The sequence below is a fragment of the Lampetra fluviatilis genome, chromosome 29 (assembly GCF_964198595.1).
Source record: "Lampetra fluviatilis chromosome 29, kcLamFluv1.1, whole genome shotgun sequence".
Lineage (NCBI taxonomy): Eukaryota > Metazoa > Chordata > Hyperoartia > Petromyzontiformes > Petromyzontidae > Lampetra > Lampetra fluviatilis.
This window is the reverse complement of record NC_136303.1, coordinates 5815338-5834773: the sequence shown is the minus strand read 5'-3', so window position 1 is coordinate 5834773 and position 19436 is coordinate 5815338. Positions and strand designations below refer to the sequence as shown.

Here is a 19436-nt window from a genome sequence, read left to right as displayed (position 1 = left end):
AGATGCGCTTTTGCGGCCATCTGGAACGCAATTCCTTCCGATATTAGGAAGCCACTGGAGCTTTGCACTTTAAAATCTCGATTGAAAATTCATTTCCTTAGATCTCCTATTTTGTGTTTAGTTTCTTGTCCTTCCCCTGCACCTCCGATCAGCGTGGTTGGCTACGTACGGTGTGAAAGAAGCTCAACATACATAAATATAGCTCATCGGATTTCTCCAGTAAAAATTAATATTCTGATTCTGATTGAGTATTCTCACTGCGCATATATTTGCCTCTGCCCCACCTGCCGTCTTCGCTCAGGTGCCGCATGGGCACCTACGCAACGGTGTCATCCGGGGCTACCAGATCGGCTACCGCGAGGCTGAACCGGGCAGTGGTGCCTTGTCGCAGTTCAACATCGTGCGGCTGGAGAGCACGGGCGAGCGCGAGTCTTGCCTGCTGCATCACCTCAAGAAGTTCACGCGCTACGCCGTGATGGTGCAGGCCTTCAACCTGGCCGGCAGCGGCCCATCCTCCTCCGAGGCCTACGCCGCCACGCTGGAGGACGGTGAGAATCTCGCCTGCGCGGACCATCAACTTTTAAATTAAATATTTTTTTGTAATTTTCTTTTTTTACCAGGTAAAGTCCACTGAGCAACATAGTTCTTGTTCAGAAACGACCTGGCCACAAAGGATAGCTCAACTTCGTTATCCTGTATGTGGAAATGTATAGCAGCCAAATACTCTAAACGCGTGTTGGTTTTATATTTGGAGGGAAATATCAGAGGACCTGGAGAAAAATCCACGAGACTACAGGAAGAACATGCAAACTCCAAATATACAGGCATCAGGGTCGGGATCGAACCCACGACCTTCTGCATCCTAGTTAAAATATCGCCACCGTGGGGCAAGATGTTTTGAGGAATGAATGGAACTTCAAAGTAAAACTTTGTGGGCAACCACACACGAACGCACGCTTCTGGCACTTCTGACACTGCAAAAAGGGGCCTCTGCAGGTAACCCAGGTAACCCCTTTTGTGTGCATGGTTAATAGAACGAATCTTTGTGTAGATAATAGTATTTTCCACGTATCAATTTGGGGGGGGGGGGGGGGTGATGGTGGATTATTGGAAGAGCAGATAATTGGAGGGTGGATTTGCAGAATTTCCATCTACCTGCTAACTTCATCATGGACACACTGTCTACTTTTGGTCTCGTAACACAGGACAACAGCTAATGGGGTCGAGTTGACATTGGAAGCAACCACAGATCTCCGAGTCACCGTTGGAGCTTGATTGGGAGAGTATTTCTAGCAACGGGTTTATTTGTTATTCATTGCATTGTACATCATTTACATTGGGTGTCGGCTATTTAATCGATGCCACAAAGGCGCATCCATCAACGCAAATGTGTTGCCGGTCGTGTTTATGGGCTTCTGATCATTTATTCACGGGAGAATCGGGGAGTTTGGTTGAGATAGCAATTGAAAACCGTGGCCGAATTATTGCTCTACGTTTTCCAAGAGGGCCCCCGATTTCACTCACATTCATATTCATTAGTTGCGGGAATTTGCACGAGACCACCAGTACCGCAACACTGTGTGTGGCAGGAATATTGGAAGATTGGACTGAAAACCACTACTTCAAGATCAAGTACATTGAGGTTCAGCCTCTGGCAGCCTGGGCCGTTACAGCTTTCAGCTGTGATCTCAGCTTAAGGCACAGCCTGTGATCATGTCGGTTACACAGGTTCGAGCAAAGTAGTGTCTACATGATGCCAAATTCTGTCTCTCGTTCAAACTAATATGTAACTATGGATTAGACATCGTTCATATCACTGCTCTATACCTACAAGGGCACATAATGGGATATAATTGGAAAAGTTTAAAAAGGCAATGCTAAGGATCACCCATCTTACAACTGAATGTTATCAAGTGTAAGAAGGAGTTTTACAGTCTTAGGGTGTAGTTTCTTGTTTTTCACAATGTTTTTGTTTTGCCAAATGATTCAGAAGCTGGCAGTCACAGTCGGTATGCACTAGGCATGGCAGGATCCCTTCCCTTTCTCCACCCAGTGCCCTTTTGATTCGATGAACTATTCCAGTTCCTAATCGCGATTCGATCAAAACAATCTATTGTCAAATTGTTACCATCCCATTCGCATTGTTTCACCTTTTTTATTTCACGAGTACAGCCTAATTTATGACAATGGCCTCAATCAATGGAAAGTGAGAATATAAGTAGCATACAATTTGCATAATGTATCATGACGACAGCACGCACGGGCAATTCGGTGCGTGGATTGCAAGGCTAAGAGTGCAATTTTCACTGCTGAATCGATGCACCGTTTGACACGCCTGTGCGCGCCGCGCAACCGACAACTTCAGAGTTTGAACATTTGGTTTGCGAATGCAGAGGGATGTTATTGATGTTGGGTCACAGCTCGAGGGGTATTGGCCAGAATCATTTGCTGGGGGACTGTGGCTGAGAGAGGCTCACGTTATCTGGCACTCCCCTTCACGTGCAAGGGAGGGCAGCTACTCCTTGCTCATCCTCACCCCACATCCCCCCCCCCTCCCTCTGCCCCCATTCCATTCCCTCTCCCTTCAGCAAAATTCGCTCGCAAAATTAGATTGAAAAATGCGTGCAGCTTCTTCGCAGACAAAATGCAAAACAGTACATCTTGAGTTTCTGTTGTTACATGAATGGGTAACGGGGGAGAGTCACAGGAGACGGATATTCACAGCAGGAAGCAATTCAAGGAGGGTAAATTGATGATTATTTTCACATTCGTTGCCTCGTAAATGAATGTAAGCCCGTCAAATGGAATAGTCCCAAATTGTGGGAAGATGCTTAGGTTTTTATTCCATGGTTGAAGAGTCAATATTTTTGATTTGTATGATAAAATAAGGTTGTTCGAGCCCAATTTAAAAACGTGTACAATAATAGATGCATTATGGTAAGACAAAATATAGTTTCTTTGGCGAAACATTTCTTATGAAATGACGAAGCTGAATTTCCTTCCGTGTATTATTGTAACCAATTTTTTCTACGTGTTTTTTCTGTCCACATTGCCTTTACTGACAATTATTAACTAAAGTGCTGCATATAATTTCTGAGCTCATTTCCTATTATAGGCATCATGCTCGATGCTCTAATGAACATCCCTCACATGACCTGATTTGTTTGTGTTTATGGATGAATACAACTCCTATAGCTTGTCCACCGACCTTCAGTTTGTCCACCTCATTGATTTTCACACATTTGTTGATGTTCTCCATATTTTCTGAACTAATATTTTCTATTCTATAAATGTGGTGGATCGTGGAGATAACTCCTTGTTTTAGTAAATATGAAGTGCCATGCATGTGTCATTCTCACTGGGACTATTCTTTTGCCGTTGATTGATTCAAAGTTAGGTTTTTAAAATATGATTATTTAGTTTTTGCATACGGCACATTTCCACTCGCTTTTAAGTCATAACACCAAAGGTTACGTGCAAATCGGAAATAAAGAATAACATCTCTCCTCAGTTTGGCACGTGAAATAGTTCCATTAAAAAAGATGAATCGGTCGAACCGCAGATAATGTACATGATCGCTTTTTGCATGTAGGGCCTGTGATGTGCGTTTGTACAATTAAACCTTTGATTTCACACGTAGCGCCCACGGTTCGCTAGTCGCGACACCTGACTGATCAAACGGAGTGGGGGGGGCCGCTGGTAACTGACTTGGTTTTTTTTGCAGTGCCAAGCAAACCTCCCGCAAACATTCAAGCCGCCTCCATATCGGCTGACGCCATCTCCCTGTCGTGGTCGCCTCCGCCCCGTGACGCGCACAACGGCCTCCTGCAGGGATATCGAGTCATTTACTATCCCGTTCTTCCCGACGGAGGTAAGTCGTGACATCGTGGCGTATAAAAAAAAAACAACCGCGAATGATGGCAAACAGAGCGAGTAACCGAGCTATCCGTCCCATAAAATGTGCCGCCAGTTGGGATGAAATTATCCAGTGTTTATCTTCAACATTCTAACTGAATGCATCTTGATAATGACATGCTATGCCTCAGAACATTACCTCTATAACATTTCTTACTTCTCATAAACAGATTTTTTTTTCGTACGGAAGCACACTTCTTTGTTCACTTCATTATAATTTAAGGTAATGGGATACTGAATGTAAGCAGCTGTTTTCAACTAAGCTCAACTGGAAAGAATAAGTTTACATGAAAGCATGAAAAAGCTGTCTCGGCACGAGACAGGGTCCCATTGTTTTGAGGGAGTGTTTTTGCCAATTACATTTGGCGGTTCAGCAGCCTGAATTTGCTGATGAGATGCAAAAGGTTAAAACTGGATTCAATGTTATTATTTATTTACATTAGATAATTCAACGGTCAATTTTGGAAGATGTGCTACAAAAATAAGTATGAATTTTGATCTGGAAAAAACAGACAGACAGAAGAATATTATTGATATATATCACTATGTAACACGATTTTTGTCCCTGGGTAGTGTTATTTTTTTAATTGCTTATGCCTAAAAAGCATCGAAAATGGCTATTATTCCCCACAAACTTTGCTTTTGTGACCAGGACTTTATGTGAAGAAATGACACAAATGCACACCGCGTTTTCTCATTGAAAATAGATACATTTCAAAATATCACTGTCCTGGTCACAAAAGCAAAGTTTGTGGGGGAATAATAGCCGTTTTCTATACTTTTTGAGGCATAAGCAATTTGGAAATAACACTTACTACCCAGGAACAAATTATTGTTTTTTGTTACACAGTGAAATGGTTGCCTTATACCAGGGACACCCAACTAGAGCCTGCGGTTCTGATCCACCCACCGACTCGTCTTATCCAACCTGCAGCATCGCTCTCAAACTTACTATTAATACAGTCCACCACAACGTCAACATTAAATGAATGGAGTTAATTATATCACGCAAGTGTGAAACTGTGAAGTAAACTATCTTAGACTGAACGGCCATTCAGATGATGTGCGATGGGTGGCGGTGTTAGACGTCAGCGCGTGTAAGTGCTGTACCCTCATGTCTTACACATCCATCTGTCACTTCAATTTGTCATATCTCTTCTGAATATATCTCCTAGCTGTTATATTTTCTATCCCTTACGTTTACCTCTCCTATATCTCATTCATAGCTTTATTTTGACTCTCTCTGCTATCTCTCTTTTTATAGATGTTCTAAATACATTAGACTTCTTTGTCCGTTTTTATTTGTTTATGAGATATTTACTCTCCTTCTTGGTTCTTTCGGTAAAGTCACGTAGAAGGGAAATAATAAAATAATAATAAATTTATATAATAAAATACAATTCTCACGACGTTTCGGCCACAACGCAAGCAGCCGTCCTTAGGTGAATAACAGGTCTGTCAGAAAGACAGCGTCTGAATGAACAACACCAAGCTTGGCAGCGTATATTTAAGCTGAGTTAGAGGGGGGAGAGCGCCTTGACAAAGGAATTTGCATATCAACAGAGGCAAATTCCTTTGTCAAGGCGCCCTTCCTGAGGACGGCTGCTTGCGTTGTGGCCGAAACGTCGTGAGAATTATTTTATCATGTTTTATTTTTATTATTTTATTATTTCCCTTCTACGTGACTTTACCGAAAGAACCAAGAAGATGAATCCCTGCAGTCACGAAAGCTTTAAATCGAGAGATATTTACTCTTCATTTGAAGCTCTGTGGCTCAAGGTTCTACGAGTGTAGCAATCTGGCATTCGATGCCAAAAAGTTTGGTACCCCCGTGCCTTACGCTGTATGCAAGTGAAACAGATTTGGCTGCCGGCACTTCTTAAGGAAATATGAGTGTGCGAAAAAGAGTTTGCGCAAATGGAAGCGGTGAAAACGTGTCTCCGCGCCGATGTGCATAGTTCACGCCTCCTTTCCAAAAAGAACCGACTGTTTTCACTTCTTGAATGGGACAACCTTTATCTGTGCTGGCACTTGAATGTGGCCCGATTGCATCGGGGTGTGCTCACGCCGTGATTTGCGCCATACTGCCCGCTTGTCAGGAAGAACATTGTGTTAGGTACCAAGAAGGAAAATTAAAATGAGTGTGAACCCATTTTTAGATGTAAAAATATTGCAAATATTACACTATCATTATAGTATACTCTTTGGTTCTTTCGGTAAAGTCACGTAGGTATAAAATAAATTCAATGATAGTGTTATTCGTAGCAGTACCGTAATGCCAATTATTTACTCAAGGAAACCTCACTGTGCGTCAAGATACTTTAGCGATATTGTCCTGCATTGGGATGTTTGACAAACGCTATAGATGCATGTTTGGCATGTGAGAGGAAACTGGAATTCCCATTAGAATCCTATGCATATTAGGGGATAGGGTGATTCTCAGCACTGCCATCTCTTGTCTATGTCACAGCCCCACACCTACAGCACCTGGCAAGCCCCAGTGATGATCTATCCAGGCGCTAATCAACACAACGTACATCTAGAGAGAGATGTGACAAGATCAGAGATATTAAGGGTGATCTCATTATAGACAATAAAAGTAGTGATTACGAAGTAACTTTGTGAATAATACTCAGATAAAAAAAAATATTTTCAGAAAGTTATTAGGATGTGTGCTGACAAAGGTTATTTATGATGCTAATGTTTATGTAATTCCTTGATAATTTAATTATTTCGCTTCCCGTGCTTGTTTTTAATTACATGACACGATACGTTGTACAGAATATGTTTTATAAAGCGACGGTGAAGGTTCTTGCTATTTAGACACTGAATGGTGTTGGATTAAAATAAACCTTTAAAAGATTAACATAAACACTGCAGTTAGATGTGTTTTTTTTATTTGCTACACAGTAGAGCAAGCTTGTAAATTCAAAAAGACTGCTATTCTTACGGATAATACATGTTAGTTTGTTCATGTGCTCCTTTTAAAATGTATATGGGAAGCGCATAGCCTCGCACGTGAAATGTCCAATAACAACGCAAACATTCGTCACCAGACTTTGTTCAGATGTTACCGGCTTGAAATCAGTGCGTAATGAATTCGGACGCTAAAATACCGTACGCTCAAAGGTCATGAATGTTACAGTTTGCTTTACCTCTTCAAGGTAACAAGAAATGGCAGGCAGATGAGAGGGCGAAGAAACAACTAATAACAATAATAATGAATTACTAGGCATTTCTACTACCGCCCAGGGAAAATAACCCATTGTGACACATAATGCTTTTGAAAAACCAATTTCTCAGTTTATACACAATGTGGTTTTGGTTTTTTTCTTCTCCCCCTCTGCCTCTTTACAAAGAATTCCAAAACACTATAACATTTATCTGATACAGTGAGGGTAATTTACTGCTCGCTATTATTTCCACTGCGGCGAATTATTAATTCTCGTCCTTACTCCATGTGTAACACTAAAAATAAACCCGGTGGTCTGTACGTGCAGTGAATTGGATGAAGATTGAATAATTCAGTTAATTTCGGACGACTGGATGTGCCTTGATGTGCTGCATCCATTTTTATCAGGCAAATGTATCGAGGCAGCGTAATGGCATAGAGATAATTAAATATTGATGGCCACGCAAAGCAGCGAACACAGAGCTGTACATTCAAATGGATATTCTTGGCAGCAAAAGTTCACGGGCAGTGGCTTTGTATAATGAAGAGCTTCAGTTTGTGATAGATGAGCAGTGCAAGGGGGCCACACACTAATTTTGCATTATTAACATAACCACGACCAATTTCTGAACAGGATTATAAACTTGAAAGGGAAAAAAAACCACGTCACATCCATTAATTATCCTAAATGTATGTATATTTAAATAGCGGTGGAATGTTTCACATATCAACGTAGTGGACCATGCTGGATTTAAATTAGTATGTATTTTGTATGAAAAAAATATATGGTTTTATATATTATGAATGTGTGCATATGAAATTGTGTATTTATGTTTGGATTTTGCTTCTTTCTGTCTGTACCTTTCTCTGCGTATTCGTGGTGTTGTTTATTTATTAAGTCATCCTATTTTGCCAGGGGAATTTTCACGCTTGCTCACACTTTTTATGAGCAAATATGTTTGTATTCATGTATTCATTTTTCCGTTTAACAATTGATTGAAACGGATTTTTGTATTTCTACAACAAAGCGATGTGGACTCCCCTTTACTTGTGTAGTGACTGATTTGGAGACGTAACTTCTTGGAGGCAAATCTTTCATTAAACACCAAGCACACTTTGTACACTTTATACAATACACACCGTACACTGTTACACACTCTCTGTCTCTCGCTTATACGCAACTCTACACTGGTTGCCAGCCTGCACACAACGCTCACCGTCTGACACTGACGGCGCTGAGCTAGGACAGCCAACTACGTTTAGCAGCGCTATTATCAAGTGGAGACGACAGCGATGAAGGCGACGATCTTCAACAGCAATGACGACAACGGGGATCCCACTCCAAACGACAGCCCCGAGCTCCCGCTCGGGTCCCCTTTTATCCTTTTAGCGTGGCCTTGCTCCGGCCCGGCCACGCCCCCCTTCTGGAACCTCTAGCTGGCTCTCGACGTGTCCCTTCCGTAACCTTTCCCCTAGATCCCTCTCGGGTCTATCACGTGGCCTGCTGTCAGTCAGGGCTGCTACAAGCTGCAGATCCCCTTCCCTGCCAGCAGCCAGCGCTATGCTACGCAGTCACAAATTCGATGTCACTACACTTGTGAAACTGGGGCAGCGTGTACGCCCTGTGTGACATTTGTGAAATTAAATGAGAATCTGCCCCCAACATATACCCTGCAACCCCACTCGGAATGATGTGGATTATCGTTGTCATAGTGGTCACAATCATCATTGTTATCATCATTGTTATTTTGGTCATCATAACTTTCGTCTCTATCATCATCATCATTAATAACCAAAATATTTTGAAGGAAATAATCGTTTTTGAATTTATATGGCGTGAAAATTCCTCAGTAATTGAAAGCGCTCTACATCACATCTTATCTCAAGCATCCAAAGGGCACCCCTAATGGCAGCTATCCCTACGCAGCACATGTCAACTCGGCAGTAGTGGCCTGTAAATGGCCATTATTCTGACATTTGGGGGGGCAATGATTGCTCTGTGTAATTCCAAATGAGTAAAATATCGGTATTTTTTTCGAATCTTGGCAAATTTGGACCATGACACCAGCACACTATGCAGCTGACTGGATTTTATGTTTTTACAATGCGCATTGTCATTTGGATCATCAACATGCTAGTCACAATCATCGACCCCCAAAAGTGTTTTTGTGTTTAGTTTGTTGTCCTTCGCCCACACCTCCTATTACCACGGTATGGTGTGAACGAAGTTAAACATACGTACAAACCAATAAACCTGTAATGTGAGGTTATATCTGGGTCGTTGACGGATTACAACGCGTCACAATGATTGGCTCTGCCGGTCCTGGTCCATAGCCAATGGGGGGAAGCCTAGGGGCGTTGCCCTGACGTAATGGAAAGGTGACAGCTGTTGTAGAGGATTGGTTCTGCTGGCTTTAGCCACAGCCAATGGGGAGACGAGTCAGGGGCGTGGTCCCGGGAGCCTACGGTGGAATCTGGAATATTCCATAGAGGCTAACCAGGATTGGTGGAAACGTACCGCGTGACCCAGGTATTAAATAGGGGTGGAGACAAACAACACGTGGTCAGAACTGGAACGAACGAAGGAGGAGGCCACGCAAGAGCGGGGGTCCAAGTTGCCACGTGGCTGCACGCATCTCTCTCTCTCTATCCCTCTCACACTGCCTGTCAGCAGCGTGAAGGAAGTGCTGTAATGGAAAGCGAATAAAGACCGGATTCCAGAAGTCGCCTCAACGACCTTTATTACAAACCGATAAAGAATTATACATACAGATGTGAACATCATAGTCATCGTCGCTAAGCTATGATCTATCAACGGCTGGATGAAGGCATCCACAAATCATCACTATCCTTCATGGTCCACAATGCGACAATCCATCTGGCTCCTGAACACAAAGCTGATCACATCGCTCCATCTCTGTGGTGTACGTTCCGTAGTGGTGTGTACGTCATGACAACCAGCCATCATCCCCATTTGCAATGTGCCCTGCTCAAGTCCCACTATTAGACCAAAACACAGAGATTACTCGCACATGTACCCAACCTGTTTCTGGCGCCTATTACCCCGGCATATTATGTTTGCACTTGTATTTTTTATTTGCATGTGTTTTGTTTACGCACGGATCTCCCTTGTAAAACTGGCTTAACGGGACCATCCGTGTAACAAATTAAACAAATTCAAACCTACTTTTCATAATGCCCAATATGACGTCTCTATTTTGTATACGTGCCTCTCTACCATGCTTCGTTGATAACCTTTCAGCTTTTATTCCATTTTCTTCATTAAGTGCTTGTAAAATCACTGTTATATAAAAGCACTATGTTACTGTTATATCAGCAACATAGTGATGCCATAAAAGAATATGTGCAATGGGAATGTGGTCCTCTTTCGCTCTGACTTGTCCTTAATTGTGTGGGTTTGCATGTGTGTATATATACTTTCTGGTTCTGATACACGGTGATCCTTTTATGGATACCCCACTAAAATAGTCATCATCACGGTCCATGGCGCAGCTAGCCCTTAAGTGTCTGCTGCAAAGTTTGTCATTTATTTCCACTTTCCTCTGTCTCGTGCCAATATGATCAGGCAGTGCCACAACTTTCTGCCACCAATCTCTTCTTATGTCGCCAAGCCATTCTCTGTCAGGTCTTCCTCTCTTTCCAGTTCCTTCCATTTTTCTGAACAAAACACTTTTAATTTAACCTTTTGTTATCTATCCTACATATACTACATACGTGTCGCACTTTTGATTAGCACGCTCAGCTACGTACAGTGCTAAAGTTGTTCAACACACATAAATAGTACCAGTTTCCTCTAAAAAATAGCAAGATATTATAGAGAAGTCAAAGCCTGTATTTATCTCCCACCAAACTTTTGAAATATTTCATGATTCTCCTTGGAAAGATATGGACCCATCGCTTTCACGACATTCAATCACCTGTTGAGAAGGTCGTTATAAATCAGTGGGGTATCTATAAATGGATAACTCTGTATTTCTACTTTTGAAAGTTAATACAGGACTGTTACTATATGTTCCATGTAATACTTATCTTTGCCATGAACTGTTGATATTCAATGGGTTTTGATACAGTACTCCGATTAGCAGACACCTCCGATTAGCTTAGTTGGCTACTTACGGTGCAAAAGAAGTTCAACGTACATACAGACACACGAATTTGTTCAAAAACTCAACACATTTGTCTATAGCACTGCTCTAAATAATAATACAAAATATCGAATTAAGTAACATTTAAGGCAAGGGGCTCTTCTTCTGCTTTTGAAGAGCTATAAAGAAAGGGCATTACCTAAAATATGACCTATTATATCTATTTTTGTTATTTGAATGCGATTAACAAATTAATTTACTTTTTTGTATTAATTGTGCTTTTGTGCCGCTGCCAAATGCGGTATCACTCAAAAAACTGATCGGTTTTATTCAACATCTGTGTCACTTCGTGTCTTGTGTTTTTATTTAAATTATGATCATCATTATTATTATCGGGGACTGATCGTGGTCCACCATTGTGCGATCAGAGCTTGGGGATGTGAGAAACTTGACCACGAGCCAGCTGCGAGCCGACCTCAGGGACCTGGAGAAGTTCACCAACTACAGCCTCCAGGTGCTGGCGTTCACTCGCGCCGGAGACGGAGTCCGGAGCGTGGCCACCTTCGTCTGCACGCAGGAGGACGGTACGCACGGTGCTCCCACCACAGACAAAGATTTCCCCGTGTGGCCAAAACAGACTGTTGGGGCAAGTGCCCTTAGCGAGTGGCACCTGTGAGCGCGAGCACGGCGCACGAGGGGGTGGGTGGCCAGCACCACGCACGGCCGCCTTTGTCTCCCCAGTGGCGATGTTTAGTTGCGGGATTGCCGCAGTTCCACATCGCACCAGGTACTCATTTGAGGCTGAGTCGAACTAGGGGAAGCCCAGGACCGGTTCAGATAATTGTCAGTGGAGTTGGTCGTGAGTGGGAATCGGTAGTGCAACGATTAGCGTGCTACCACTCCCCACATGACTCCATTGCAAAAAACAAAGACAAAGATCCCCCCCCGTATAGCCTTACCAGACTATAGGGGCAAGTGCTGTTAGCCAGAACGGTACACGAGAGGGTTGGTGGCCAGCACCGCCTTTGTCTCCCCAGTGGCGATGTTTACACACCGCACCGGGTACTCATTTGAGGCTGAGTCCACCTAGGGGAGGCCCAGGACCGGTTCAGATAATCGTCACTGTTGGTGTTGGCCGTGAGCGGGAATCGAATCCGGGTCGCTGGGTTCATAGCGCAGCGCGCTCACCGCTACACTACCGCTCCCCACTACTTATTTCAGGCACACACATGCACTGGCTATGTAAAAATACAAATGTAAAGGTGTAGCCCTGCACTTAATTCTAGATTTGAAGCTTGATACAGCAAGCGTGCTGTGAGGGTTCCACCTGAAGACGGAAGCTTGTGTTGCCTCCGAAACGTCGTTATTTTTATTTTATTTTTTATTTTATTTTACTTTTATTAATTTTAATTTTTTACCTACGTGACTTTACCGAAAAAACCTAAGAATATGAGCCCTGCACTTGCTTGCTCACTCCACTGCTGGTGGAATGGCCTCCACTAACTTGACGGTGCTTTGGAGAGCCCCTTTTCAAATATGTTTCTGGCCTACTCTTCAACGCTGGTCAGACGTCTTGGGAGAGATGGGAGTTGCCCACACTTTACCCCACGTACTGAGCTTGCCAATCGACTAACTCTGGTTGAGGATTTAGAAAAGTTGTTTCATCTCCCACGGGGGGGGAGGCGGGGGGAGATGTACTGGAACACGCAACCTCTGAATTCTTCTTGGTTTTTTTCTGTAAAGTCACGTAGAAGGGAAATAATAAAATAATAAGAATAAAACATAATAAAATAATTCTCACGACGTTTCGGCCACAACGCAAGCAGCCGTCCTCAGGTGAAGAACAGGTCTGTCGGAAAGACAGCGTCTGAACAGGTCTGAACAGGTCTGTCTTTCCGACAGACATGTTCTTCACCTGAGGACGGCTGCTTGCGTTGTGGCCGAAACGTCGTGAGAAATATTTTATTATATTTTATTTTTATTATTTTATTATTTCCCTTCTACGTGACTTTATCGAAAAAAAACCAAGAAGATGAATCCCTGCAGTCACGAAAGCTTTAAATCGAAACCTCTGAATTGCTCGTCCAGTGTGCTGACCATTACACCACGGAAACATCCCCCTGCAAGTACAATCTTTTCCTGGACATCTCTGGGATGGAGCTCTATAGCTCATCGGATTCCTCCAGCGTAAATGCAGATAAGAAAGGAATAATATGAATTCGTGAGAGAGGTGTTTTTATTTCATTCACTGAAAGCTTTAACCTGGAGAAGGCCTTCACGTAAAACATCTCATGTGCAAGTGGGTCCAGGGTGTCAGGTGACTCGTACGTCGAAGACACGTGATGAGACGTATACACAGAGATTGGGTGGACATACTATATTTATACGTGTGAAGAGATCGTCAAATTTTTAAGAAAGGTATTAGAAAACGTCATTAAATATTCTTAGGTTTTTTCGGTAAAGTCAAAGTAAAATAAAAATAAAAATCACGACGTTTCGGAGGCAACACAAGCTTCCGTCTTCAGGTGGAACCGTCACAGCCCGACAGCTGTATCGTGCTGTGACGGTTCTACCTGAAGACGGAAGCTTGTGTTGCCTCCGAAACGTCGTGATTTTTATTTTTATTTTACTTTTATTAATTTTATTTTTTTACCTACGTGACTTTACCGAATAAACCTAAGAATATAAATCCTTGCAGTCACGAAAGCTTCAAATCTAGAATTAACGTCATAAAATTCACAATATGTTAGTTTTTGATGGTCACCACTAAGATGAATGCATTTTACCTATTACATTTTAAATTATAACATGAGGTAAGACCTTCATATGTTGCCTGACATTGTGTTTATTTTACTATTCTAATTCCTCCAAATTGTATATACCAATACACATCTCCTTAATATCTTTGTTTTAAAAGGTAATATATTTGTCGTCTGGGTAACACTTAACTTTATCATTATCTATTGCTACCCAAATGGGTATCGATACTAATTAGGACGCTATCGATCAAGGTCATCGGTGTGTGTGTGTGGGGGGGGGGGTTCGGGGGGAACGGTTCAATTCTAAACGTCCCTCGGGAGCTATGGCACTCCCGCAACTAATTGCTAACATCTGCCCTACCCCGTGAAGCCCCGTTGCTGCTCGTGCACAGGTGCACGTTAGCAGCGATTGTCGAGCATATTGGGAGCAGCAGCAGCAGTCGTAGTCTTCGCAGGGCGCGTTTTTAGCGCGCTTCAAGGAGCGGAGGCGAACACGAAGCTGGGACGATAGGCCGACTCATCGGGCATTGCCCGTGATGGGCGCGAGCCTTCAGAAACGATTGCCGATTCGAAACCCGGATTTTCACTTTGCCCTGCATCCCGACGATCGGTAAAGGAATGCAACAAATCCTGTGTGAAACACATGGCTTTTGGGGAAGCCCTGCCGTGCTGTGGGATAGGAGTGGCGTTTATTTAGTTTTGTTTGGGGGGGGGAGTGGGTCTGCATGGAAGCGCTTCATGCCGCGTCATGCAAATGAGTGCACACAATGCAATTTAATCAGCGAGATTTGCCATTTAAGAGTTATTCAATCAATGTTATTGCTCGCAAATGAAGCCTTTGCAGCCAATCGATACGGGTTAGCTGTGCCGCGGTACGACGGCGCGTCTCCGATGTGTAAATCTGGGCACGGTCCGCTGAGCTCCAAAAGACCGCAATCATAACCGAATTGCATGAAAGTGCGAATCGTAATTGGCACTGCGCAGGCTTGATGAGGCGTCTTCTGACCGAAGAGCCACCTGATTCGCGCAATCACAGTGACTGTGAAAAGACTGCCAAACAAAAATTCTCCCCGGTCTGAAACGCAGAGGGTTTTTTTTACTTTACTTAATTTGTGACAGTGTTACAAGCCAAAAAAAAAGTCTAATTGCACTCATTAATTTACATTGTTCTTGTAGTCCCCTGTCCACCTGCGGCTGTTAAGGCTGCACCTGCTTCAGCCAGCAGCGTCGTGGTGTCCTGGCTTCCACCCGCCAAGCCCAACGGGATCATCCGCAAGTACATCGTGGTGTGCGCCTTCCCTTACGTGCCCCACCCCGTAAGTCCGGAACCCCTCGAAGCACGTTGATGATGCACTTTCGTGAAAAAAACACTCGGCATCACAAGTTTATACATTTTGGCCATGCCGACACATCAGGGGTCAGCAACAGGGATGAAGTGGCATTGACATCGAAGCACATTAAATCCGCACCGGCGGTTTGAACGGGTCACATTTTTGTCCACGCAGACTGGAATTATTTTTGAGTTTGGCACAGAGGTTTTTCGCGACCAATATGATCAATAATAGAGGTTTTTGGGTTAGACCACGTTAATAGAAATGTGTCGTTAAACCCGCCAGCACCCGACACAGCCGATTAGTAAGGTTTCTCACATACTAGTTCAGCACACCGGTGTGTTGAAGAGTAAACCCACAACATTTATTCTCCAACAGACCGGTGTGCTGAACTAGTAACGAATTGGCATGTTTTGTTTATGTGACAAACCTTAATAATTGGCTGTGTGTCGGGTGGTGGCGGGTGTAACGACACATTTATTTTTACGCGATCTAACCCAAAAACTTCTATTATGGAATGATTTTTGAGTGGGGTTCCACTCTATGTGTCAAAAACCAGACCTTTATCTGAACTGGGATATTCTCTCTATCAAAAAAATTCTCAGTGAGAAACCTGGCAAAAATATGTGCGCGTATGACTCAGTTCTGTCACACTCTCCTAGTTTATCACGTAGAAACGGACAGCCGTGTGACCATGTGTAAAGGAATGTGCTGCTCATTGCACCTATAACATTTCCTCCTGTAATGCTGGATAATTACCCTCATACACAAAGACAAAAATACCCTTGTATATCCTGTAACAGAATTTTGGGGAAAGTGCTGTTAGCTAGCACCTATGAAGGTTGGCACAGCACACGCGGGGGTGAGTGGCCAGCACCACCCCCAGCCGTCTTTGTCTCCCCAGCGGCGAAGTTTACACACTGCACCAGGTGATCATTTGAGGCTGAGTCGACCTAGATGAGGCCCAGGACCGGTTAAGACAATCGCCACTGGTGTTTGTCGTGAAACGAGAATCGAACTCAGGTGGTCGGGTTCGTAGCGCAGCGCGCTAACCGCTGCACCACCCCCCCCCCAACACCCAACACAGTACATAGAAGCATACACGTTTGATGTGTGAGACCCGACGCTTGATTTTGAATGCCATACTGGTGGCTTTGCTTCTATGCCACAACACACCTGGACGTCCGTGAACAAAAGTTTCGTAGCCCATCGGATTTCCTCCAGAATAAACAATTATAGTGACAAATAAAGATTCCTATTATGGTTCTCTGAATGATAAGCAGTCACTTTGATGCAGGCAATCAATGCCCTTGTGAAATTTGCATGTAAAACAAAACACCTGCAGGTTGTTTTTCATTTGCAAAAAACGCGGCACTTATTTTAATTGGACTATTTTACATGCCGCGCGTCAAACAAGACTGGTCAGTGACGACAGGTAGCTTTTTGTTGCCCCTCCGCAAGTCAGCTGGTGGCATGAACATTTTTTTATTGTATTTCCCACATCTTCATATTGCGCACCCATCAATTATTTAAAAAGGGCACATTTTAAAATGGATGCCGTAGGTTTCTCTGCGCGAGGACTTACAAAAAGGGAAAATAATGAAGAGCCTGAGCGTCTGTGTGGACACAATAGTGGCATGGAGGCAACCCCTGAATGTTGCGTTGAGATGTAGCAGTTAGGCGCGTTATATTATCAACTGTTTTCTGTCTAATAATGTAAATGTGCTCATTATGAGATGAAAACCATTAATTGGTTTCCTTTTTTTTTCATTGAAATTAGTTTGGCATTCTGGGCCAAGGGTGAATCCGTTTTCTTATAGATTACAAAAAATTCAACCGCAAGCTGATGTCATAATAGCGTGCGCGGTGAATAATTACGCGAGGCAGTCATTTGGGTTACTTAACGATAGCACACACTGTAATTTGGAAATAATTTTTTGACACTTGCCTCTGGTTCTAATGAAATACGTCGCAGATTTGTCAAGGTCAACAATAGGCCTCGTGTAATTGTTGGTGTCTAAATGTAATCACCGTTGAATATGAGCGTGTATACCTCTCTGTTCACGTTGTGATATAAAAAATAATATCTATCTTAAAACATTTCAAGACAACTCGCGCCCCTACTTTCTCTGAGTGCTGACGAAGCAGTTAAATTCACCACAATCCCTGACAGCCACCACGTAAGATGAACTTCATCTCAGTGTGGCGTGGTAACCCTATGAGAGTGTTTCCCATATAACTCATACGATGTCCAACAGCTGCAGATTTGAATACCTCTCGCCATGAAAACAAAATGACCTTGAGAATGAAGGGCTTTGAATTTACGCGTTATAATTGTCCTAATTTATTTTTTGTGCAGGTGAGATATATATGAAAAAGCGGTGTTCTATAGTCGAAAAGGTTAACTGGCGCGATTCCAATGCGGTTCAGGCTTGGAAGGAATTGATTTGAAAGCTGTCCGTGTCGAGTGGGATTAAATCGCATTACTGGCCACTACTGGGTGACCTTGTATTCATTAAATGGGGCTTAGGGGAAACGGGGAGTAATATTTCTACAACGTAGTGACATTAAGACGTGAAAATCCTTGGGGTTATCTTGGACGTGGTTGCAGAGGTTTTCCGTCTTCGAAATGACTTTAACTTGAAATATGCCGAACTCATTTGTTATAAGACAAATCTTTTTAATAATGTCCACATGCATTATTTAAAACAACATATTTCATAAGTTGAATATAATCGGTCTAATATATTCATACCATTGTTTAATACTGTACTGTGTACGTGTTAACGTTTTAAATGTACTGTTTTGCACGCTACTTTATTTTAAGTGGCGTGACAATGCATGAGCAACGATGAACTCTGGTGGGTTTCATCTTCTTGGTTCTTTCGGTAAAGTCACGTAGAAGGGAAATAATAAAATAATAAAAATAAAACATAATAAAATAATTAAAATAATAAAATAATTCTCACGACGTTTCGGCCTGAGGACGGCTGCTTGCGTTGTGGCCGAAACGTCGTGAGAATTATTTTTATTATGTTTTATTCTTATTATTTTATTATTTCCCTTCTACGTGACTTTAACGAAAGAACCAAGAAGATAAATCCCTGCAGTCACGAAAGCTTTAAATCGAAAAATCTGGTGGGTTTGTCACAACTTCGTCTTGGTCACGCTAAAGTCCAGCCAAATGTAATTTGAAACAAGGACAGTGCGATGCTAACGGCGTGGCATTGTGCACACATTAAAATGCCAGAGGACGTGTTCTTTTTCATGTATAATTGATTCATTAGAGTGGTTTTGCAACCGCATATTGTCAACATAGCCCATCAGTTACAAGTCGACAAAACAAAAGCTTTTTCGCGTAATTTTCTGTGACTATGATTTGCAATTTTGGGCCCCGTGATTTTACCCATTCATTATTAATTTGCACTTACTGAATCGTGGTTAAACAGTAATGTGATGGTTTATCTTTGAATAAAAAATGTTATTTAGCTAAACTGTGAACTAAGAGAAATGTACATTTATTTATTTTATTAATCCAAGAAAGCATCACTGAGTCTGCAGATGTTTATTTTCAGGAGGGTTATGCATTGATGTGTTTTTGAAAGTGTTTGCATTCTAGCAAATATGAATACATCTGTCAAACACTTGTGATACCAAAGAGCGTTATATATAGCTACTATATATATACCTGTTTGGATGAGAGGAAAAATGTTTAGCGTACTGCAGACTGAATCTTGCAACCTGAGTTTAAGACCTGGCCACAGATAATATTAGTGGCAAGTCATGTCTGAACTGGTCATGGCGTGTTCCCATTCACCAACCCGCAATCCCAGGGTGATCAATTATGGTCAAAAACCCTCAGGACTGAGAGTGCAGATAGATGGGCCTCTAAATTATTCTGAGTCTTCTTCTTATTATTATTTCTACAGTTAATCAGCGAGTACGAGGTGAGCCCGGAGAGCACCCACCACTCCATCAGCAACCTCAGCCGGCACCGCCAGTACAGCGTGTGGGTGGCGGCGGTCACATCGGCAGGGCGAGGGAACAACACGGAGAGTGTCAGCGTGGAGCCGTCTCCGAATGGTATAGCACACGACACTTCGTTCAACGAAATCGCCCGTGCATTATTTACTCATCTATTTACTTTCCTGAT

General features: G+C 42.8%; 1 protein-coding gene across 1 annotated transcript in view; it reads left to right on the top strand.

Annotated features, from left to right (window-relative positions):
• The window catches only part of LOC144942888 (cell adhesion molecule DSCAM-like), a 196714-nt gene that overhangs the window by 140578 nt on the left and 36700 nt on the right, over positions 1–19436 (top strand). The window contains 5 exon segments of the mRNA XM_078869889.1: positions 302–548; positions 3725–3871; positions 11622–11777; positions 15129–15268; positions 19213–19366. Coding sequence (XP_078726015.1) covers positions 302–548; positions 3725–3871; positions 11622–11777; positions 15129–15268; positions 19213–19366 — 844 coding nt within the window.